The sequence below is a fragment of the Molothrus ater genome, chromosome 1, assembly GCF_012460135.2.
Source record: "Molothrus ater isolate BHLD 08-10-18 breed brown headed cowbird chromosome 1, BPBGC_Mater_1.1, whole genome shotgun sequence".
Classification (NCBI taxonomy): Eukaryota; Metazoa; Chordata; class Aves; order Passeriformes; family Icteridae; genus Molothrus; species Molothrus ater.
Genome location: NC_050478.2, coordinates 827,527 through 852,069, shown reverse-complemented (window position 1 = coordinate 852,069; position 24,543 = coordinate 827,527). Strand labels below are relative to the sequence as shown.

The 24,543-nt window shown below is 52.0% G+C and overlaps 1 protein-coding gene across 1 annotated transcript in view; it reads left to right on the top strand.

Moving 5' to 3' along the window:
- MAP4 (microtubule associated protein 4) overlaps positions 1 to 24,543 on the top strand; it is a 151,489-nt gene that overhangs the window by 79,229 nt on the left and 47,717 nt on the right. Inside the window, exons 5-12 of the mRNA XM_054515847.1 lie at positions 12,836 to 12,949; positions 16,812 to 16,922; positions 17,722 to 17,850; positions 18,512 to 18,586; positions 19,433 to 19,576; positions 21,421 to 22,257; positions 23,210 to 23,353; positions 24,032 to 24,178. Of these exons, the coding sequence (XP_054371822.1) occupies positions 12,836 to 12,949; positions 16,812 to 16,922; positions 17,722 to 17,850; positions 18,512 to 18,586; positions 19,433 to 19,576; positions 21,421 to 22,257; positions 23,210 to 23,353; positions 24,032 to 24,178 (1,701 nt within the window). The remainder of the gene's footprint in view (positions 1 to 12,835; positions 12,950 to 16,811; positions 16,923 to 17,721; positions 17,851 to 18,511; positions 18,587 to 19,432; positions 19,577 to 21,420; positions 22,258 to 23,209; positions 23,354 to 24,031; positions 24,179 to 24,543) is intronic.

Sequence of the window (24,543 nt, the reverse complement as noted above, 5' to 3'; positions counted from 1 at the left end):
TTCAGCATTAAACCTCTGTGAATTGAAGACAACCAGAAGTTCAGCAGGGCCTAAAGGGGCTCCAGGAGAGCTGGAAAGGGACTGGGGACAAGGGATGGAGGCAGAGGACACAGGGAATGGCTCCCACTGCCAGGTGGGATATTGGGAAAGAATTCCTGGCTGGGAGGATGGTGAGAGGCTGGGATGGCATTCCCAGAGCAGCTGTGGCTGCCCCTGCATCCCTGGCAGTGCCCAAGGCCAGGCTGGACAGGCTTGGGGCACCCTGGGACAGTGGGAGGTGTCCCTGGGACAGTGGGAGGTGTCCCTGCCCAGGTGGCACTGGGATGATCCTGAAGGTCCCTCCACACCCAAACCCTGTAGGGATTTGTTCTCATCTGTTTGGTGGTGGATTCCAGTCTCAAGCCATACCCCCAAAGAGACCTGGAGGGCAGGAATGGAGGGGTTTGTCCCTTGTTGGTGTCCTCTGGAGTCAGCCCCAGCTGCCCTGTGCCCAGACCCTTCCTGCAGCCTGTTCCTGTCCCAGCGGTGTCGGTGGCACCGGCTCGGCCCCCCTGGGCACGGGGCTGGCTCTGAAGGTGACACTTTGTGTGCTCTGCTGTGCTGTCCCCAAGCCCAGGGGACACGTCTGGGCTGGCTGAGCCCTGCAGGGTGAGCAGAGCTGGGAGCAGCTCCCAGAAGCCTGGAAATGTCCTCTGGTGTCAGCGTCAAAGCGCGGCGCCGCCTGCGCTGTCAGCTCCATCTAGGTGAGACAGTTCAGCCCTGTCAGAGCACTGATCTAGGCAAGAATTCACTTTTCTTTCCTTCCATCCCATGCCTCTGGTGGCCAGGTGGGAGGTGCCATGGAGCAGCCCTGCTTGGAGGTGAGCTGCTCCCTCACGTGCCAGGTTGAGTCTCTCAGCGCTCGTCCACAGGAATGAAAGCATTTTATTTCCTAGGTTTTCAGAGGAAAATCACATTGGCAGGGTTTATTTGAAAACATCAGAAACTCCTTAGTGAGGAATTAAAGAATTCCTAGAAAACTGGCTGCCTCTCTGCAGGGCTGTAAATTAGAATGATTTCAAAAGAGCACAGACAGCGTGTCATCTTCCTCATTCTCAGGCAGAAGCTGCCTGAATAAACAGTCATAGAATTGTAGATTCTTCTGGTATTATGTAAATGGCTTCATGCTTTGATGTCCCTCGTGTCATTAGTTTGACACTAGCTGGAATTAATGGCCATAAAACTCTATTACAAACGTGGCACAGAGATTTCTCCTGACTGCCTCTGATTCCTCCTGTGAGCTCGCTGCCTGTGCCACGGGATTGGGGAAGCTGGAAGTAGGTCAGGGTGATGTGTGTGAGCAGGGATGCTGGAATCACAGCCACAAACAAACAGCACCGAGTGCTGAAGGGAAATCTGCTATTTTAAGCCCTTATTTCCATTATCACCATCTCATTCTGCACAACAAGCATGTGGGGGGGGGTGTTGGGGCCGTGCACCCACAGATGGGATCCAGGAAGGAGGAGAAAAAATACAAATGAGTGTATAGAGATATATGTGTGTGTGTATGTGTGTGTTTCAGGGGTGACAGTAAATACTGTCACTTCTGAATGGCTCCTCTCCATCTCATGTGAGGCACAGTGAAAGTGCCAAAATATGTAGGTCAAAAGAAATGAAGTATTTTGCATCCAAGCAGCAATCAAGTGCTGGAATTCCAGGTTGGATACACTGGCACCGGGTGGTGGAACGTGGGGCAGGATTATGGGGATGTTTTCCAGAGTTCCCACACTCCTTACATATTCATAATTCATTCCTCATCCTCAGAGGGGCTCCCTGACTGGCAGCTCTTGGGGACAAGTGTGGGCTCCCAACCTGAGCTGAAGAGTTGGGATGTTCTGAGCCTGGGGAAGGGTTAATCATGGAGCTTCCCTTAGGACAGCTGGCTGAGGAAGGGTGGGAAACAAGGAACATGAGAGGATTGGCTGTTTTCAGAACATGAGCAGGAGGGAGAAAAGGGCAATAAATTTAAACTCACCTTGGCAGTCAGGGATGGCAGGAGTTAAACCTGTTGGGAAGGTAAAGTGCTAAAATACTAATGGAGGGAAGTGATATGTGTGGGTAGGAAAGGCACTCACAGACCATCTCCAAGGAGGCTGTGTCAAATGCTTTTAAGAGTCTGGAAAAAAAGGAGGAAATTAATAAAAATGGAAGAGAGGACTTAGAGCTGGAGAGATTTAAGGAGTGCCCAGATTATGGTGCACAGTGATTTACAAGCACTGAAGTGCACGAGTCAAAGGAAGAGGATTTCCAGTTTATTAGAGATAAGAGAAGGTTGGAAGAAAGCTGTTAAATGGAGATGGAGGGGAAAGTGATGCACAGGAGGCTGCAGGGTTCAGCCCTTAGCCTGCTTTAGTTCTGGTTGTTATCATTTGATAAGGATTAGAGCACGGGCTCCATCCAGGCCAGGGAGCAGGACCCAGGGCAGCTCAGGGGTGGGGATGGGTGTTCCAGGTGATGGACGGGCACCACCCTGGGCTAGGGGTGTGAAGGATTATTAATTTGTAACCTAGTTCATTAAAAGGTACCAGGACAAGTGCTGACACAAGCAGAAAGAGCCAGCTGGAGTGATGAAAGTGTGAGGGGACAGCAGATGAGGTGTAGCTACAGCGTGGTGCAGTGAGAATATTTTCTTCATATATTTTATGTGCTGTAAGTTTTGAGAGGAGTCAGAGTTTTGTGCCCTCCTCAGCCTGAGGAGTAGCTCCTGCAAAGTGCTGTTGGTGGATCAAGTGAGCTGCTGTGTGGACCTTGTTCTTCCTCGTGGTTCTGTCAATATTGACTCTCCAAGGAGCACACTTGGAGCTTGTGATCCCCAGCAGAGTCTGTAAGTGCTGCTTTTTCTTCTTTTTCTTTTCTTCTCTGGCCCCGAGTGCATTTAAAAGAGGAATTCAGGTGCTGGCTGGTGTCAGGGGAGGATGTGGGGCTTGCAGCAGGCAGCACAGGGAGCAGTGGCCGTGTCCTGCTGGGGCTGTGGGAGCTGGGCACTGCTCCAGCTGCTCCTGCCAGGGCCTGGCTGGGCAGGGGGACTCCCTCTGGGACGTGGGGAACGTGTGCTGCCTGCTGAGCCTTGGAGCACAGCTCAGGTACCCAGTTCCCACTGAGAGGGCAGAGCTGGGCTGCTCTGAGTGCTGGGGCACAGCAGAAGGAAAGTCCTGGCCTGCCCTGGGATCTGAAGGTCAAGGAGTGCTTTGTGCTCAGCTGAAGAGAAACCTGCAGCTCTGCTCTTCATGGTGAATGTGCTTGGGTCTCAGAAGGATAAAGCTTAGGGAAGGTTTGAGGTACCAGATCATCATCAGTGGGAAGTAGGGGATATTTTCTTTTTGGAATTTTGCTGACTATTTATTCCTCAGGTGTTTTTTTTTTTTTTTAAATTTCACTCTGTGGCTCTTGGGTTTCCTGGGAGCAGGAGGCACTTTGCAAGTGCCAGTCCTGTGTGCAGACTGGCAGCAGATGGTGGTTTGGCTGCTCTCCTGTGTTTGTGGTGTCCTGAACCCTCTGCAGGTGTTGGCATCAGCCCAGGCTGCAGCTCAGGATTCCCTGAACTGTGTTTGGTACCAGCCCAAAATCTCAGCTGGGCTGGAGGGTATTCCTGGGCCTCCTGTGAGCAAGAGCAGAACCAGAGAGTCATGGAATGCTGTGGGAAGGGACCTCACAGGGTTCCACTCCTGCCATGGCAGGGACACCTCCCACTGTCCAGCCTGGGAATCCACAACTTCTCTGGGCACCCTGTGCCTGCTCCTGAGCCCCAGGGAGTCACCACACACCTGGGAGGCTCCAGAGCACATTCTCCAGCTCACAGCTGCTCCTGCTCACCTTCCAAATCCTTGGGTTCCCTGTCTGGGTCTGGTGAGTCTCTGGTGATGTTTGCTCATCCCTCCCCCCTTCTCCAGAGGCCATGGGTAGATCTGTGTCCCTGTCCTAAAGACTGCTTCAGTTTTCCTGAGGGGAAGGTACTTCCAGACCTGCCTGCCTTGAAAGCCCTGCAGGGTGACAATCCCTGTGTCCCTGTGTGAAAGGTCCGAGCAACCTCAGCAGTGACCTTTGAGCAGGAGTCCTTGTGCTGCTCCCTCCTGTGCTGCGCCCTTGTGCAGGGCTGCTGCTCTCAGTCCTGCCCCTCTCCTGAGCCTGGCTTAGCCTGGAGCCCAGGCAGGCTCCTCAGGGCTGAGATCTGCTCCAGCTCTGCCCCACTGAGGAGCTGAGGCTGGAACTGGAGCCCAGGCAGGCTCCTCAGGGCTGAGATCTGCTCCAGCTCTGCCCCACTGAGGAGCTGAGGCTGGAACTGGAGCCCAGGCAGGCTCCTCAGGGCTGAGATCTGCTCCAGCTCTGCCCCACTGAGGAGCTGGGGTTGGAACTGGAGCATTCCCTGCATCAGGCTGGAGCAATGTAAATTTGGAAACAGCCCTTTCAGGGGAAATTGCCTTTGCCTGCTCGGAAGCAGGGCTGACAGCACTGCGGGTCACAGCTCTGCAAACTGCACTGTCACTGCTGTGCCAGCACAGGGACACTGCCCTGCCAGGGTGGCACCGGCCAGGGAGGGGCTGCCACCCCCCAAACCTCCCTGGGGCTCCTGCCAGGCTGCTCTGGGGCTCAGGAGCTGCTGTAGGGCATGAAAGCAGCACAGCTCGGTGGGAGAGTTCATGGAAGCTCAGGTGCCCCTTATTTTACACCGAGGTTTTGTCCCTCAGGATTGTGTCACATCACCCCCAGCCCTGTGTGCTCATGGCTCTGGGATCTCCTGCTCAGGAGCTGTGGCCAGGCGGGCACAGGGAGGAGGAGGAGGAGGCTCCAGCTGGTGCTCACAGCTCAGCCTGGAGAAAAGAAGGCTCAGGGGGGACCTTGTCCCTCCAGAACTCCCTGCCAGGAGGGGACAGCCGGGGGGTTCGGGCTCTGCTCCCAGGAACAGGGACAGGAAGAGAGGGAACGGCCTCAGGCTGGGCCAGGGGAGGGTCAGGGTGGGCACAGCAGGAATTTCCCCATGGAAAGGGGGCTCAGGCCTTGGGACTGCCCAGGGGGGTTTGGAGTGCCCACCCCTGCAGGTGTCACCTGGATGTGGCACTCAGAGCTTGGGGACAAGGTGGGCATTGGGCACAGGGTGGATTTGATGATCCTGGAGAGCTTTTCCAACCTGGATGATTGCAGGATTCTGGGAAATCTGGGGCTCTCCCTGTGCCAGCACAGTGGGGTCTGGACAGACCTCCTGTGCCCACTCCTCACTGTGATCCCTTTGCCTCAGAATTGAGTTTATTTCAGCTTCACATGTTTCAGGCAGGGCAGCCTGGGCAGGGTGCCCCAGCCCTTCCTCTGGGTTCCCCTCCTCAACTCTGAGGCAGGATGCAAGGCCAGGGCATGGGGCAGGGACTCAGGTGCCTCAGCCCTGGCATTGCTGCCCTGGCCTTTCCACAGGACATGGTCTCTGCAATACCTGCACCTCACCCTGCACCTGCTGAACGGCTCTGGGGGTTTGCCTGGCTGTGGATGGAAATATTCCCTGCCTGCAGAAGGCTCCTGGCTTTAGGAAGGAGCCCCAAGTGAAACAGGAGGAGAGTCTCAGTTGTGCCACTTGACTGAGAAAAACCAAACAAAAAGTCCAAACTGGGACACCTTCCACTGTCCCAGGTGCTCCAAGCCCCTTCCAGCCTGGCCTTGGGGACTTCAGGGACCCAGGGACAGCCACAGCTGCTCTGGGAATTTCATCCCAGCCCTTCCCCACCCTCCCAGCCAGGAATTCCCAATTCCCAATCTCCCATCCATCCCTGCCCTCTGGCACTGGGAGCCATTCCCTGGGTCCTGTCCCTCCAGCCCTTGTCCCCAGTCCCTCTCCAGCTCCCAACACCTGCAGTATTTCCAGTGTGGTGTGAATAAGGCTTTAGTGAGCCTTTTGTTAAAAAACAGAGCTTCAGGTGCCTTTGTTGTTAACAAATGAGTCTTTGTTTTTAACAGAGGTTATTACCAGGTGGGTCTGTGCAGGCTGGCTCCAGGTGAGGAGTCTGGGGAGGTGGGAGCTGGGCTGTCCCATGGTCCAGGGCACTGAGGAATGAATCTGAGCAGTGCTAAGGATTCCTCACTCTCTGAGCAGCTGATGTTCCCCGTGGGGAGCAGGAGCAGCAGGACAAACAGGGAGCAGTTAGAGCAGAGCTGGGAGCCCTCTGCACCTCCCTGGTTCCACCTCCCAGTCCATGACAAAGCAATCACTGCAAAAATTCCCTCTGGGAAGGAGAAGTAAGGAAGGGAAAAAAGCTGGACAAGAAGCTGTAGCAACCGCATTTTCTTTTCCTTGTAGATTTTTTTTACAAGGCAGAACATGAACCTTGTGTTGAACTTTCAAGTTACTGACTTTGCATCTCTGAAGTTTGGAGATAGTGGTTCTGACAGTTGTAGGCACGGGGCCCTTTTAGCATTCAGGGTTATGTAACCTCATGGAATTTCAGAGGGAAGGCAGCAAAACCCTTCTGGAACTGTCAGCACCCTCTGAAATGCCCTGCAGTTCCTTGAGGGCCTTTCATAGATTCCTGATCTTCTTCTCCTTCCCATCCAGCTCGATGGTGGAATTTAATTTGCTTCTCATTGCAGGGACTTGAGAGTGCCAGGGCAAGGGGGAGTGGGCTCCCAGTGCCAGAGGGCAGGGCTGGATGGGATATTGGGGAGCAATTCCTGGCTGGGAGGCTGGGATGGAATTGCCAGAGCGGCTGTGGCTGCCCCTGGATCCCTGGCAGTGCCCAAGGCCAGGCTGGACACGGGGCCTTGGAGGTTGGAATGAGATGATCTTTAACGTCCCTTGCAGCCCAAACCATTCTGATCTTCTATGAAATAAATGTATTTTGTGTAATCTCAGCCAGCACTAGCTCCTGGGATTAAATTTTCCTCTCCTGCAAGGGCAGAAATGTCTTTTCCCCAAAAAGCTGGGTCTGAGGAGCCCGTGGGGGCTCAGCAGGCTGGAGGAAGCTCTGCCAAGCCCAGCAGCTTTGCCCAGAGCAGGGAATGCAGACTCTGCCCAGCTGGGTTTGGAGCTGCCCAGGGCTGGACCCTCCACAGCCTCTCTGGCCAACCTGCCCCGTGTCCAGTCCCCTCAGAGTTCAGTTTTCAATGGAATTGCTGCATTTCACTCTGACAGGAGCAAAGGGAGGGAGTAACCAGCTCTGACAGCTCTGCTCTGGGTTTGGAGCTGTCCTCCATCAGGGCTGCCAGCTCAGTGATTTAGACATTCATTAAATGCAAAAACTTCCTGGAATCTTGAGCTCTTATTCCCTTGGATAAAAATGCACAGCCTCCCTTTGGGTGGCTGGGTGACATCTTTTCCCATGTAGCTCCTGTCTGTGCTTATCCCTTGGATTTGGGATTAGTGAAGCTTGTCTGCAAAACTCACTCACAGGGATTTTCAGACCCTTCACTCTGAACTGAGCTAGACAATATTTTATTTTACAAAATGATGGGACTGATCATAAAGCATTGTGGGGGTATTCCTGCAGGATACTCCATGTTTACTCCAAAGCCAGCAGGCACAAAAAGAGCCTGAGCTTCTTGGGGGAGGTACCCTGTGACCTTTCAGGGGAAACTTTTGCCTCCCTTACCCTAAATAATGAATGGAAATAATGTCCTGGGCAAGGGAAGGAGACCCTGGAATGTCTTGGCTGCCTGGTGGGGTTCTTGCCTGATGTTCCAGGTAGATCCCATCCTGTAAAACACCACTGGGCAGCAGATTGAAGGGGTTTGTGCCTGAAAATCAGACAGGACATGCAGGCAAAGTTCTCATGAATCCCTCAGGTGGGAATCAGAAGCTGCTCCTGGTAATAAATGTCCTGAGCACAGGCAGTTCCTCACACAGGCACCAAGTGCTCCCAAAACAGCCTAAATCTCGTGTGGAATCCTTACAGCATCCAGTGTGGAGAAGGAAAGGCTCCAGGGAGACCTTGGACCCTAAAAGGGCTCCAGGAGAGCTGGAGAGGGACCTGGGACGAGGGATGGAGGGACAGGACCCAGGGAATGGCTCCCAGTGCCAGAGGGCAGGGCTGGATGGGAGATTGGGAATTGGGAATTCCTGGCTGGGCTGGAATTGCCAGAGCAGCTGTGGCTGCCCCTGGATCCCTGGCAGTGCCCAAGGCCAGGCTGGAAGGGGCTTGAAGCAGCCTGGGGCAGTGGGAGGTGTCCCTGCCATGGCAGGGGTGGCACTGGATGGGCTCTGAGGACCTTTCCAGCCCAAACCATTCCATGACTGATTCTGAAGCTCCTTTTTGAGGCTGCAGATCCCACACCCTGCAGAGGGGGATGTGTTTGGACTGATGGGAATTGATTGGCATGGCTGATAAAACTGCTGCTCTTTGGGGACTCCAGCAAGGCCAACTGTGCCTCCCCATGCCAGGGTGATCTGGGCAAATTCCCCTGGGGATCCTCTGCAGGAAAGGAGCTCCCAAGCCTCCCTTTCCCTGTTTTCCCTGCTGGCTGCTGGCAGGGCCCTCTCCTGGCTGCTCACTCAGTAATTTTGAAGCTCCTTAACCCCGAGCTGGAGGTCTGGCCAGTGACCTGCCAAGATTAGCATCTCCTGCAGGGAAAAGGCTTTAGAGGGTAATCCTGTGCTCAGAGAGCCCCTGGCTGGACATTCCCTGGGGTGTGCTGTGTGCCAGCAGCTCCAGGAGCGTGTCCTGCCCCAGCTCCCCGCTCCCAGCCCGGGCACAGGGGTAGGTGGCCACGGGGGCACTTCTGGCTGGATTAGCTGTGAATTGGGTGCTGTGACCGAGCTGACCTGTGCAGAGAGATGATCAAACAAACAATTCCACGCTGTCAGCAGCCCTGCTAAATGTTCCACCCTCATCCTGCCCTGGGAGCAGTGCACAGAAGGTGCTTCTTGCATGGGATCCTTGTTTTTCCTCTCAGAAGCAAGTTTGCTTTGTAAGTATGTTGTTAATGGTCTTTTTTCCTTTAAGCAAGACTTTGTAAGCTCTAATCCTACATTGGTTTATATTATCAGGGCTCGTAACCGGATTTTCAGCTATCAGCCAGCTTTAATACTTGCTAAAATTGCTTTACAGGTCTGTGGGATCTGTCAGATTTGCATTTTGCGTGGAGTGCATTATCTGCTGCCACTGCACATCCACGGGCACTGGCAGCACTGGGCCTTGGAAGAGTTTGGCTTCTTCTTTTTGTTGTTTTGTGTCTTTTGTTGGTAGGTCAGAGGCAGAAGGTGTGTCTGGGGAGCTTGGGTTTGGAACTGAATCCTCTTTTCCCAGTCCTTGGGAAATCTGAGATCACATTTTGTGTTCCAGGTTTGGTAAGGGGAAAATGAATATTGGGATGGGGTGGGGATGACAGAGGAGCTGGAAGTGTCCACGTTATGGCACATAACTTGGGAAACATTGTGGGAATAGCAGAGGGGGTTTGCTGGTGGTCACTGTGATCCAGAAATCTTTGCTGTCCTGGCTCTGGCAGGGGCAGCTGGGTCCTGGCTGGCCCAGGGAAGGGGTGGCTGCTCCAGCCTTGTCCCTGTGGCTGGTCCTGCTCTGCTCTCCCTGCTCCAGAGCTGCCTGCATCCCTCCTTGCACTGGGATTCCTGCTGGGAAGCACTGCCTGGTTTGGGTTTTTAATTTGCATCTGTTGTGAAAATATTGTGTGAAGAATATTCCAGTCTTGGGTTTGGATTTGGAAGGATTTGGCAGAGGCAGCTCCCAACTGCTCCTGATGCAGCTTGCAGCCGGCTCTGGGGCTTTGCTGCAGCTCAGGGCTTGCAAACACTGACTGAGTTTTGCTCAACTTGGTTCCATCTGATGGCAAATGGAAATATTTCCCTTCCCAATTCCTTTTGTCTCCTGCTGCTCCCTCCTTCTCCAGCCCCAGGTGTGGTTCCCCTCTGTATTGAAAGGCATGAACACAACCTGGTACTAAACTCCCCCCCAAAGTGGAGGGTGTTATTCAGGTTTAGCTTTCTGACCCTAATTTTATGTTCTTCCCTGTAAAATCTTTCATCGTGGCAATATGCCAATATATTTTTAGTGCTAACAAATAGATTTGTTTCAAATATTCAGAGTTCAAGCAGTGGGTGCTCTCCATCAGCCTCAGTGTGGGTCCAACCCAGCACTCTGTTAATGTCATAATATCATCATATCATCTTTGAGGAAGTTTTGCAATGTTTTAACTGCTCCCAGGCTCTTCCTCACACTGTCAAGGACTTTTAGTGTCTTCTATTTTTTTTTTGCTTTAAATAGTTTTATAGACACACGAATGACAGGCTCCTGTCTAGAGGAATTTACAGTGGAATCTAATTAAATCCCTTGCTGTTCTGTACCACAAATAATGGTAAATAATAATAATGTCTCTTGACACATTGCAGTGGCACTTTATCTCCAAAGCACTTTGCAAAGCTAAGTAAAATAATACCAAAGTTACATTATATTATCAAATAAAATATTAATAAAATATTTTCTCCTGAAATGATCAGGCTTTTAGCTGCTGCAGGCTCGGACAGCGTTGCCCAGGCTGGATTTGGTTTTCCATGGGACACACGGGGGGTTGTTGTCCCCTGTGTCCCCCTGTCCTTTGTCAGGGGCAGGCAGAGGTGGTGTCACCCTGCCTGGGAGCTGCTGAGTGCCCCTGCTGAAGTCAGCCATGGCAAATGGAGCCACTGAGCAGAATGAAAGCTCTGAGCTCTGGCAGAAAATCAGTGTGCCCGTGCCAGGCCCTGCTGCTGGGGGCTGCAAGGCAGGGCTGGGATGGATGGATGGGATGGATGGGATGGGTGGATCTGGGCAGGGCTGCAGGGGATGGATGGGATGCATGGGATTGGGGCAGGGCTGCTCAGCATGGATGGGATGGATGGGATGGATGGATCAGGGCAAGGCTGCTCAGCATGGATGGGATGGATGGGATTGGGGCAAGGCTGCTCAGGATGGATGAGATCAGGGCAGGGCTGCAGGGGATGGATCAGGGCAGGGCTGCAGGGCTGCTCAGGGTCCTGTTCTCCTGGAGCCAAGGGATGGGAGTGCTGTGATCCCTGGAATTCCCCTTTCATTCCCAGTCTGGCTTTCCCAGCCTGTGTAAGTGTAAAAATCCATTTTGTTTGTGTTTCCTTGGACCAGCATCTCTCTAGGATCTGTTCTGCCCCTGGCAGCTCCTGCAGGGGACACCCAAGTGGGAATGTTGGGACTGGGGCAGGTGGAGTTTGTGTCCTGCTCCCGCCCAGGGTGGCACTGGGGACACGGTGCCAGCACCACGGTGTCCCTGGGCACGTGGCCTTCCCTCCATGTGTCCCTGGGGACGTGGCAGCACTCGGAGCTCCAGAGCCTGACTGGAAGTAATATTTACCTTACTTGTATTAGTCGTTACACATATGCATTTATATTTATATATATGTATATGTGTGTATATATAAATAAAAATATGCATAGAATAATGTATAATACATAATTTACATATATAAATATTGTATTATATACATTACATAATGTAATGTAATATATAATAAAAACCACATGAAAATATATAAACTATACATGATAAAATATATATTATAATATGTAGTATAATGTGCATGAAAACATGTAAAATATATTTAAAAGTACATGTAATATATATAATATATATAATGTATATGCTATATAATATATTCTATATTTATATATTACATTCATTTATAACATACATAACATACATTATCTAATATATTATTATAGACTGTATTCTCATTTTAATTATTGTTTGAATTATTATTAATTTACTATTTAAATAATTATTAAATATTTATATTATTAATTAGAAGTATTATTTAATATTTACCCCTAATCAGAGCTTTGGACATATTTCAAACTCCAAGGAATCCCCTCCTGCTCCTCTAAACCCAAACTCTCTGAGCAAATTGTTGAACCCAGCTGATGGTTTGTACTGGCGACCTTTCCTTGTTTGAGATGTAAAACAAACTCCAAGCCCCACAAAAGACATTTTTCATCTTATTATCTCTCAATAACATTATTACTATTATTATTATTATCATCATCATCATCATTATCATCATAATTATTATTAGAGCTGAGTCTCTGCCCACCTTGCAGTGAGCTCTCAGCCCACCTGACCCCTCCTGGTTGTTGTTTTACAGACCAGGGTTGTGTTTTTAATTAATTCTTCCCTTCTGGTCCTTCTGTGCCTTAACATTAGGTTGTTTTTAGGAACTGCAGTTTTGCACTGAATTAGGGGTTATATCCAGGGTTATTTTGTGGTGAATTTCATCTCCTGAGCTCCAGGCTTACAGGTATTGTCAGCCTAAGGGAAGGTAAAGATATTAAAAGCATAAAGAGATGTATTGGCAGAGAGCAGAGGATGTTGTACTGGGGGAGAGAGGAGTCCCTGTAAATATTTCTGTTTCTTTCCAAAAGAAACTGGAACCAGTTAAAAAACTTTAATGTTGTCCTCAGAAGAGTTGACAAATTCAGGTTTCCTTAAAACAGAAATTAAGCTAAAAGTCATTAGTCTGGGTATTAATTTTGAACCTTTCCACTTAGTTTGTCCTGTTTAAAGCCTCAGGACTTATGGTTTTGTTCCTTTTGTACAACTGGAGGCTTTGCACCCGGACAGCGCTTCCATGTGAGTCTGTTCTTGATCTTACATGTGCCTCAGGACACAGAAATCCCCATTATTCTGGGTCTTGTATTTGAAGAGCTGGATTAAACCAGTCAAAAATGGATATTATGGTCTCTGGTTTGGCTGCCAGTCCCTGTTACCTGGGGATGTCACACCCAAATGTCACATAGTGCAGTGATCCATTTTAAATATTTCAATGTTTGGCTTTTGACTGGGTCATTTTCTTCTCCCGTGTCAGTATTCCCAGGAGAAATCATGGATGAGAAGATGTCCTACAAAGAGTTCCTGGATCGCAACGACACCTGGGCAGCAGAGGAGAGGGACCTGTGCTTCAAACCCATGGACATGGCTGGTAGGATGGCTCAGGAGCTGGAGCACCCTGATTTCAGCAGCTGGGGGACCTCATGGACTGCAGGCTGCATCCCTGAGGGGCTCCTGCTCCCCTCATGGCGTCCCTGAGGGGCTCCTGCTCCCCTCATGGCGTCCCTGAGGGGCTCCTGCTCCCCTCATGGCGTCCCTGAGGGGCTCCTGCTCCCCTCATGGCATCCCTGAGGGGCTCCTGCTCCCCTCATGGGCTTCAGGCTCCATCCCTGAGGGGCTCCTGCTCCCCTCATGGACTGCAGGCTCCATCCCTGAGGGGCCCCTGCTCCCCTCATTCATGGGCTTCAGGCTCCATCCCTGAGGGGCCCCTGCTCCCCTTATGGCGTCCCTGAGGGGCTCCTGCTCCCCTCATGGACTGCAGGCTGCATCCCTGAGGGGCTCCTGTTCCCCTCATGGCATCCCTGAGGGGCTCCTGCTCCCCTCATGGCATCCCCGAGGGGCTCCTGCTCCTCTCATGGCGTCCCTGAGGGGCTCCTGCTCCCCTCATGGCGTCCCTGAGGGGCTCCTGCTCCCTTCATGGCATCCCTGAGGGGCTCCTGCTCCCCTCATTCATGGACTGCAGGCTGCATCCCTGAGGGGCTCCTGCTCCCCTCATGGCGTCCCTGAGGGGCTCCTGCTCCCCTCACTCATGGACTGCAGGCTCCATCCCTGAGGGGCTCCTGCTCCCCTCATGGCCTTTGGCAGCCCCTGGACTCCCTGTGAGTTGGTTTTTGGTTTTGGGCCCAGCCCTGCTGAGGGGATTCCCCCGAGGATGGTGGTGAGGGCATGGGGTGACCCCTCCGTGGTCATGGCCAGCATGGTGGGTGGATGTGGCTGTGCTGCAGGGCAGGAGGCTCCAGGGGGATCAGCACAGGCTGGATCCACATGCCAAAGGCCACGTCCTGCCCTCAGGGCACCATCACCCCATGGAACCTCCAGGCTGGGCACAGGGGCTGGTGACAGCAGCTGGACACGAGCCCAGGGCAGGGATTGTCCCCTGTGCTGGCCCTGCTGAGGGACCCCCTGGAACCCTGGGGGCAGCTCTGGGCCCCTCCAGCAGGAGAGCCCTGGAGGGGCTGGAGCGAGTCCAGGGAATGGAGCTGGGCAGGGGCTGCAGAGTCCCTGAGGGAGCCGGGCAGGGGCTGCAGAATCCCTGAGGGAGCTGGGCAGGGGCTGCAGAATCCCTGAGGGAGCCGGGCAGGGGCTGCAGAATCCCTGAGGGAGCTGGGCAGGGGCTGCAGAATCCCTGAGGGAGCCGGGCAGGGGCTGCAGAGTCCCTGAGGGAGCCGGGCAGGGGCTGCAGAGTCCCTGAGGGAGCCGGGCAGGGGCTGAGCCTGGAGCAAAGGAGGCTCAGGGGGCCCTTGTGGCTCTGCACAGCTCCTGCCAGGAGGGCACAGCCGGGGGGATTTGGGATCTTATCCCAGGGCACAGGGACAGGAGCAGAGGGAACGGCCTCAGGCTGGGCCAGGGCAGCTCAGGGTGGAAATTGGGGAAATTCCTTCACTCAAGAGAGGTTCAGGGCTGGCAGAGGCTGCCCAGGGCAGTGCTGAGCCCCCATCCCTGGAAGTGTTCAAAGCCCAAGCAGACTCAGCATTTTGTGATGTGTTTGGGGGTATTTGGTCAAAGGTTGGAGTTGATTGTCTTGGAACTCTTTTCCAACCCTAATAATCCTGGGATTCTATGCCCAGAGCAGGTGTTGGGGGACTCCTACAGCCGAGCTGCTGTGAGCACTGTGGGTTTCAGTGCAGATGTGTCCCTCTGACCTGCAGTGTCCCCAGGCAGTGCCTGTCCCTGTGTCACAGCCACACCTCTGCAGCTGCTGACACTGCTGAACACGAGCTGCACCTTGTGCAAATCAGCCCTGCACACTGATACACTTTCACCTAGCAGCTTCCCCTCCATTTTCTCCTTTTCCCCCTCATTTTTTTTGAAATGAAATTGCTTGCTGGCTCCAGGAGCACCTGAGAAATGTGGGTCCTGCCCAGATTATCCCAGGCAATCAACCTGGGAAGATACAGGATGGAACTTCTTTTTTTTTTTTAATATATTTTCGGGTACTGTAGGCCTGCTTAGGGCATGATTTTCTTACTGACTGTAAAGAACCAATGTATTTTTACAAGAATAAGAAATGGTGCATGGAAGAACTGGAAGAACCACAAGTTTCTTGGGTTTTCCCTCCTGTTGCTGTGTGGGTGCAGGAATGGGACATTGGTGTTGGTCTGCTCAAGAGCCAGATGTTACATTTGTTAATTAGGAACAATTTACATACCTGGCCTGGCACCCAGTGTTCTTTTGACCTGAATAATATGAATATTTTAGTTTATTTGTTGCATGAAACCACATTTCTTTAGGTTTCATGTCCTTGGAGTGTCTTGCACACCTGTGCAGGCACCACATAAAGTTCAGGATCAGTGTCCCCTGTGTTGCTCTTCCAGTTGGATATAAATGAGATTCTACTTAGAGCTCCCATCATGGAGCAGAGATCAGACTCAGAGAAATAATTTGATTTATTCAATATTGATGTGCCACTCTTTGGAAAAAAATGGGAGGACGATTTCCCTCCCAAAGAGAGGATTCTCTGGCCAGTGGTGTAAAGGATCTCCTGACCACCATCCCTGTAATTCCTTGTTCCTTGGGGAGAAAGAGGGGAAATTTCAGCTCTCCCACTCCTCCCCTTTTCCCTCTGGAGCAGAGGTGGGTTGGCCCAGAGATCTGAGCAGCCCATTTTTTCCACACCATCCAACTGCTGGGCAAAGAGGGAACATCTGAAACATGGTTTCAGATCTCCTCTAGTTTTAAATTGCTTTCAGTCATGCTGTTTTTTTCCCCTTGTTTTTTGGGGTTGTTTTTTTAACTGGAAAGAAGGCAGTTGTTCAGACCAGGCAATACTGTTGTAAACAGCTCAAAATCAAAATATTCTGCATGTTGCTCTGAGGCAAGATGTTTTCTTGGCATCTCAAATAATCTGACAGGTTTATAAAGGAATTCACTCAGCTCACCTGAGCTTGACATCCCAGCCCACTGTGGGCATGGGAACAGTTCAGGCTGGGCTCTCAGCCCTGCAGGGAGCACTTCTGGCATGAAAATGAGCCACAGCCCACAGCCAAATCCCCCTGAGCTGGGTTTAACTGGAGGAAATCCAAGTGTCTGGAATAGGGCACTCACCTGGAGAGGAGAAGGCTCCAGGGAGAGCTCAGAGCCCTGCCAGGGCCTGAAGGGGCTCCAGGAGAGCTGGAGAGGGACTGGGGACAAGGGATGGAGGGACAGGAGCCAGGGAATGGCTCCCAGTGCCAGAGGGCAGGGGTGACAGGGACTTAAAGCCCACCCAGTGCCACCCCTGCCATGGCAGGGACACCTCCCACTGTTCCAGCCTGGCCTGGGACACTGCCAGGGAGCCAGGGACAGTCTGCCTGGGACACTGGGGGATGTTTCAGTGTCCCAGTGACTTGGTTAAAATACCAGTCCATCACCCCAGTTCATACTGGGGTGCAGCTCCTGGCTGGGGGAGCTCAGAGATCCCACACCTTCCCCTGCTCTAGGCTGAGCTGAGCCCAGCCCGTGCTCCTGACTCAGATTCATGGGCTGTGTCCATCAGGGCAGGTGGTTCCTCCTGGAGGGGAGGGCACAGTTTCTCCAGGAACAGTCATGGTCCCCTTTCCCCATGAATCAGCCTGAGCAACTGAGGGTGTAAATTCTAACTGGGAAAGGGTTTGCTCCAAAAGCAGCCTTTCCTTGGGAGTGCAGCGTTGGAACGTGCTGCATCTCCACCCTCTTGTTCCAATGGTGCTCCCTGTCCCCTGTGTGGTGTCCCTGTCACCCTGAGTGCTGACCCTGCCTGCCTGTGTCTCTGCCAGACCCCTTCAGCGTGCACAGAGGGGAGAACCTGCCCGAGCTGTCCTTCCCCACGGACATGGGGAGCGCGCCGCTGTTCCCGGGCCACGCCGACGCTGCCAGGGACATCCTTGGTGAGCTCCCCTGCACAGCCCTCCCCAGCTGCCAGCTGGGCACTGCGCTCTCTTGTCTTTCTTGTGCTGAAAAGGAAAGGCTGATGTTGGAACCCCAGGACGTTGATTGAAGGTTCATTTTCATGTACTGAAAATTCAAGTTGATGTTGGAACCCATTTCTACCTTTCTTAGTAGAAAGGTAGAACTAAAATACATTCTAAGAGTTAAAAAAGGCCTTGAACCTGGCGCTCTTGGTGCCTTCTCTTCGTACACTAAGTCTGAGATGTACATGGTGTGCAGAATTTGGATAAGAGAAAAATAAACAACCTGAAGACCAAAAAAACCAAAAGTCCCATCCATCTCTCAATCCTGGCAGCACAGAACTTTTTAGGGGTCTCCCCATCAGGGGATCCACGAGGGAGGTTTCCACAGCTGTAAATTCACAGGCCCTTTTTTTCCCCTGCTCTTGTTTTAATGGCTAAAACCCAGATACTCAGGAGCTGTTGCTGCAAAGTGCTCTTCAGGATTTCAGCTCTTGGATTATTATATCAATATTGGATTATTAAGGGATTACCAGCTGGAATTCATGGGAGCAGAAGCAGAAAGCCAAAGAAAATAATTTGCCTGTGTTTACTCACTTAAACCTTGTCAGAAGGTTCTGTTAAATACAGAATTGATGGTTTGTGATGCAGAACTAACATTTGATGCAGATTTATCTGAACTGCCGCTGAACAGAACAGTCCAAGTGTGGTAGGACTTGAAATTTAGGAGAGGAGTCATTAGGGCTGGTGATTAACAAAAGTTTTGTTATTTCCTTAGCTCCACATGGATCCATGATGGGACCTGAACAACCTTTCCTGGGGTCCCTCTATTCCCCTGCAGAGGCTCTGGACCCATCAGCCTTCATGGGCCTCGAGTCAGGCACAGAATTCCTGCCAGGAAAAGCAGGTGAGAAGCCAATGTTTCCTCTGACTGGCTGGGTTTGGGGGTTTGCAGCTGGGAAATCCCACTTTACGAGTCCTAAAGAATCTTGGTGTGGAATTGATACATAAAATGAGTCAAGATTGGAATGTTTCCTCTTGGCATGGACAGCTGTTGGTTCAGGGGAGTGCTCTGCTTGTGAGGCCCTGGCACAGGGTGCCCAGAGCAGCTGGGGCTGCCCCTGGATCCCTGGCAGTGCCCAAGGCCAGGATGGAGGAGGCTTGGAGCAGCCTGGGACACTGGGAGGTGTCCCTGCCCATGAGATGAGCTTTAAGGTCCCTTCCAGCCCAAACCACACTGGGATTCTACATTAGGAGGTCACAGAAAGGTTGAGGTTGGAACTTTTCCAGCCCCCCTGCTTAGGCAGGGCTACCCAAAGCCACTTGCCCAAGAGAACTGAGGAAAGAAACTTCTCTTTTGGCTCCTGGGGTCAGTGCTGGGTGTAACTCTTGTCTGATGGGAGCTCTCACTCCCAATAATTTTGGGAGAACAGAGGTTCTGCTGCCTCTTGTAGAGGGAATTGAAATTCCCTGAGGATGAACCCCAAACCCAGCAGAGTCAAACCTTCCCCTGGGAAATCAAAGCCCTGTGGGGTCAGGGCAGGACTCAGTGTGTTTGTTTCCCACAGCCCCTGAAGAATACTGGATGGGAGCTCAGCAGGACATGAAGGGACCAGATACCTCTTACTTTGTGGAGCCACCAGGTAAAAACTAGCTGTGAGCTGATCTGCAGGAAGTGTTGGCAGAGCAGCAGAACCAGCTCCTCTCCTTGTCTGCCTCCTCAAGGGACACCAGGCTGGGACAGAGCCACGTGGGAGCTGGCCAGGGACAGCACTGCTTCTGCTGCTCACATCAGTTTAGAATGGAAATGAGTCTTTGAGGAGTGGGAATGGCTTTAAACTGAAAGGGAGTGGGGTTGGATGGGATATTGGGAAAGAATTCCTGGCTGGAGGGTGGGCAGGTCCTGGCACTGGTGCCCAGAGCAGCTGGGGCTGCCCCTGGATCCCTGGCAGTGCCCAAGGCCAGGCTGGACAGGCTTGGGGCACCCTGGGACAGTGGGAGGTGTCCCTGCCATGGCAGGGGTGGCACTGGATGATCCTGAAGGTCCCTTCCCACCCAAACCTTTCTGGGATTTTACAATTACCTTTAAATCCTGGTGGTCACAGACAAATCTTTGAAGCTCCACTGGAGCATTATCCCATTGGGAATTTGTGTGCATTACAAAACTTGACCCATAATGGGATCTTTATTTCTGTGAAGAAGCTGAGAACAGTTTCACCCTGGTGATGGGTAGGAAGTGTTTCTGGAACTGGGAGGGTTTGTAGCACAACCCTCCCCAACTTTGCCACTTCTCCTGGGATTCAAGAGTTTTCCTGGGTGCTGCACAAATTACTTCCCTGAGAGTGGGCAGTCAGAGCTGATTCTCTGTGAGCTGAGGGGGATTCCCTCCCTGGGCTGGCTGAGGCAGCACCTGGGGGTGTCCCCCCATCCCAGCAGCTCCATGATCCGAGGCCTCTCCAGGAGCTGATCCCAGCTGCTTCTGTTGGCAGTGCCCCCTGCAGCCACAGAAGCCATAAGGACGAGCCTGCCCGAGAGCCCCACGGCAGCAGCAGCCCCTGGGAGCCTTCCTGCCTCAGCCCCTGCCCTGCCAGCAGAGGCTGCAGCCACTGAGGGAGCCAAGGCTGCAGCTCCAGGTGAGTCCTGCGGCCTGCAGGGGGCAGAGGGTGGGAGAGCATGGGATTGCCTCTCCTGGGGGAAACACAGCGAGGTGGGAACAGATCTGCTGTGCCTGCAGGTGAGGGAGGAGCAGCAAACCTGCTCACTTGTGTCCCAGTCCAGGAGCTGATTCCGTGGCTCTTTGCTGTCTCCACATTTGAGCTCCAGGAAAATCCCAAGGCTGTGGTACAGCAGAGGGAGGGAATGGTTTAGGGGGGAAAGCCCCTGAGGTCACCCGGTCCAACCCTTCCCCAGCACTGCCAAGGCCACCCCTGACCCATGGCCCCAGGTGCCAGATCTATTCACAAGGACCTCTAACCTGTCCTTTTTAAAAGATTCTCTTTAAAAAAACCCATTTTTAATGTGTTTATACACAGACTCATAGTGCCAGTTGTTGTCCAGTTTCCTAATACTTCATCCCACTCGTTTCCCTAATTCTCCAGGAATCATCCATACTGCTTTTAATATATATCTATTTACAGTCTTATTCGCATGTAAAATCACAATCTTTACGTTTTCTTTTGGAGAAGATCATGATACCACTTAAAAAACCCACAACAAATCAAACCCAAATGAGGGCTGGTGCATGATGCATCCTTTTGGTTTGGTTCACTAAAATATTTGTTTTATCTAAATGGATCCTTAAATACCATTTTACAAGGGACTTTTTAGATTTTTCTATTTCTTTCTGACTTCAGTTTAAGTATCTAAATTACATTTCATACATTTTCCACTGGTTGGGGAGGATATTTTTAGATGTGACTCAAAAAATCAGTAGAAATGTTGTTTTTTGGTCGTCAGCAACATCTCCAATAGATGGGAGATGTTCAGGGCACTGAGCTGCAGGACACAGAGGGTGGGCAGAGCTTGGGGTGTCGAGATGAGGAGCTGCAGCAGAGATCCAGTGCTTCTGGCACTGATCATTTGGAAAAGCTTGCCTCTGGACAGCTGAAACATTAAACAAAAACTGACTGAAAAAACTCCTTCAAGGGGATTTTAGGCAAATAGGAGCTTAAATGCAGAGGTTTGATTGTGCTGTGAAGTGACAAATGTTGGTTTGGAGCTACCAGCTCAGTGTTAGGAGATACTGTGTGAAAAATGAACGAGGCCAATTTGAAGGAATAGAGGGAATTTGTGATTCATGGGAGGATTTTGTGTCAGAAGTGCCAGAGCTCCTGCTCGAGCACCAACCAAACCCCACCACCAGCACAAACCAAGTTTACAATGAAGTGTGTGGCTTTGGAGTGTATCAGGACTTTTCCTGCTCCTGGAAAACCTGCTGGGCTTACACAGGTGATCCCACATTTTCTGTGTCCTGCAGTAGGGGGAAAAGGAGCTTTCCCAGGGAGCTTCCAGCTGTGGCTGCTGGAAGTGTCCCAGGCTAGGATGGAGTAACCTGGCATGGTGGGAAGTGTCCCTGCCAGGAGAAGGGAGTGGGACTGGAACTGGGGCATCTTGAAGGTGCCTTGCAGCTCCAGCCATGCTGGGGCTCTGCTGGAATGTGCTCCTGGCAGAGCATCCAGCAGCTCTGGCCCCCTGCCAGCTGCTTGGCATCAGGGAGCTTTGGCACAGGAGCAATCCATGCTGCTGGAGCAGATGGGAGCCCCTCTGCACACAGGGGTGCACACAGGCACGGGGGCTGCAGCAGGAGAAGCTCTACTGCAGGCAGCAGTGGGTAAGGATGGAACACCTGGGGAGGAGGTGGTGCTGAAAGGCAGGAGGAGACACAGGGAGGGAGCCCTGGTGTTCCCCATGCACAAAGCAGCAGGTCAGGAGTTTCCATGGGGTTCTCCCTGACCTGTGGTGCCCGTGTCCCTGCCAGGTGCAGCCTCTGTTTCCACCACCGACACCGCATCCCTTCCTGCAGACAAAGCTGGGGCTGGCCCTGCTGGAGACACCAAAGCTCCCCAGAGCCCTGCAGCAGCACCAGCAGCAGCAGCAGCAGCAGCAGCCAGCCCTTTCCAGGCCACAGATGGGGGCTTTGCTCCTGCACCTGAAGCCAGCCCTGCCAAAGGTGTCAATGACGTGTCCACCCCGGGGACAGAGCTCGGCTTCGCCCCGGCAGCAGATGCTGGATCCCACCATGGGGTGGATGTGGGGTTTGCTCCAGCAGCAGGGGTGGAGTCCCACCAGGCCATGGATTTGGGATTTGCCCCAGCAGCAGATGTGGAGTCCCACCAGAACGTGGATTTGGGGTTTGCTCCAGCAGCAGGTGTGGAATCTCACCAGAACATGGATTTGGGATTTGCTCCAGCAGCAGGTGTGGAATCTCACCAGAACATGGATTTGGGATTTGCTCCAGCAGCAGGTGTGGAGTCCCACCAGAACATGGATTTGGGGTTTGCCCCAGCAGCAGACACAGAACCTCACCATACCTTGGATTTGGGATTTGCTCCAGCAGCAGATAACAAAGCTCAGCACGTTATGGGCTCTGAGTTTGGCCCAGCAGCAGATGCAGAATTTGCCCCAGCAGCAGAAGTCAACCATCACCATGGCCTGGATTCTGGGTTTGCTCCTGCATCTCCAGCCAAGCCTGTCCCTGCTGTGGATGGTGGGAAGGTGGCAGCTCAGCCTGGCCCTGCAGCTGCCCCCAGCAGTGCTGTGTCTGGGGAGCTGCTGACATCTGAGGCTGCCCTTCAGCAGGACAAGGCTCCTGCAGGTGAGTGTGCCCAAATCCCAGATCCCCAGTCATGGGTAATTCAGGTTGGAAAAGGCCTCTGAGGTCAGGGAGCCCAGTGTTGGTTGGCTTTGGGTGAAGCACCTTGAGGAGAGCTCAGCTCTGCTCTCAGGAGACACAGAAAATGGATCACGGGGTTTCTTCACTCACAAAACATAAAACTAGAGGTTTTTAATGATTTTTAAATTGTCATTTACTATTCTGAGCAGTGCTGAGTGGTCTGAGGACAGCCATGGGGAGGTGCTGGCTCATCCCTGCTGGTGCTTGACTCTGTGTCACCACCACCCTCAGCTCTCCCTGCAATCTCCCAGATCCTGTGGGACACAGAGCTGACAAACAGAGGTTCTTGAAAACAATTTCTGAAGAGCCTAAAAGGCTTAGTTGATAATTCTGGGACCTTTCCTTGGCATGCCTGTAGGTGCTGAATGCTGGGAAGGGCGTGTTTGGTTTTCCATGTGCAGGTTGCTGTGCTGTGTGGATTTCTCCAGGGACACCATCCCTCTGGAGAGAAAACTGCTCTCCAAAATTTTATTTATTTTATAGTTATATTACTAAAATGCAGCAAGCAGCCCTGGGCAGAGGCAGCATATGTGGATTGGTTGTGGATGGGGTTGGAGTGAGATATTTTTTCTTACCTTCTAATACTCTTTAGTTTAATGATGAGGATAAATTTCAAGAGAGAAGTTTTAACCAAAAAAAAACCCAACAACCCAGTAGAATGTAGAGACTGAGAGGCCCAGGTGAGTGAATGAAAGAGGAAGTGCAAGACAATGCAGGAAGGTAGAAAGATCCTAAAATTCAGGTTTTGAAAGTGAGGAAACCCTTCAGTTCCTTACAGAAGATAAAAAATTAAGCGAGGGAGTGAATTTTATCTAATTTAATCTGATCTATATTTAAAACCAGGAATTTTTACTCTTTTACATTCGATTTACAGAAGCAACAGCAAAGGTGGAGGCGGAATCCAAAGTCGCAGAAGTTTGTGTGGATCACTCAGAGGAGATGAAGGACAGGAAACCTCCCCTGAGCCCCCGGGAGGAGGAAATTCCCGGGAAAAGCAAGCAGCCCCCGGAGGCAGCAGGTGGGACATGCAGCCAGGGCACAGCTCTGGCCAGGCAGGCAGGGCCAGGCTCCAGAGTGCAGCCCCAGCAGGTTCCAGTGCCTGCTGACACAGGGCACAGGCACAGGACTCGTCCTTTCCTTCCCCCGGCACGGCTGTTGTACCAAGGCCTGTCATCGTTTCCCTTTCTAGTTAAAATTTAAATAAAATTAATTACAGAGAGAACTGCTCTCCCTTGTAATTATGCCTTACAAATGAAAACTGGCTGTAATTATGCAGAGTGAGGAATGTTGTGGTGGCTGTGTGGATGTATTGGAAGGTATAGATGAATACAAGATGATCAGCATTAGCCAGAGACTCCAGGCTGATAATGGAGTTCATTCTGGATTTGAATTCCCAGTGGGAAGCTGGGATAGTCTGAACTGGGCTGATTACAAAGAGGAAAAAACCCAAACAAACACTCACCCTGTGCTTAAAAGCCCTGAAACAGCCCCTGCTTCGTGTTCTACCCCCACCTTGGCATCTGCCAGGTATAAAAGTGCTGCTGAAATGGGATTGTGAGGGGATGAACCAGCCATGGCTCATGAACCTCATTCCTGTTAAACACAAAATTAACCCCTTTGCAAGGGCTGGGGTTTAGCTGCAGGCTGCCTCACTCCTGAGACCTGAAGCTTTCTGTTCCTGTCTTTCATGTTCCAGCTGAGGCAAAAGAAGCACTAGAAAATAAAGACCTTCCAGAAGAATCTGCTCCTGCTGAGAATGGTGAGACACAGAAGGAGGAGGCTGAGCACAACCACGTACAACACGCAGAACCTCAGGAAGGGAAAACCCTGCAGGAGCCCACAGGTAGGACAGAAATCATAACATAAAAAATAATTCCATTTCCTCATGGAAGCCTCCTCTGGGAACTCTTCACCTTCTGCTCCTGGCTGTGGGGCCCCCTGGGCCAGCAGAAATGTCTTTGTGTGGCTCTCAGTGCTCCTGGTGCTGGGCTCACCCTTCCCCTCGGATCCCTGCCCTCTCCAAGGCTCTTTCCCCTCACATTCAAACTAAAAGCCCAAATCCCCGTGCTCTGAGTGCTTTATCACTGGGACTGGCTCACAGCTGTGCTGGGGGATTGCAGAGCTCCCATCTCTGCCATCAGCACTGGCTTTTATTTTGGTGTTGCAAAGGACTGGTAATTCTCATGAGGATATTCCCAGGGAGGATCT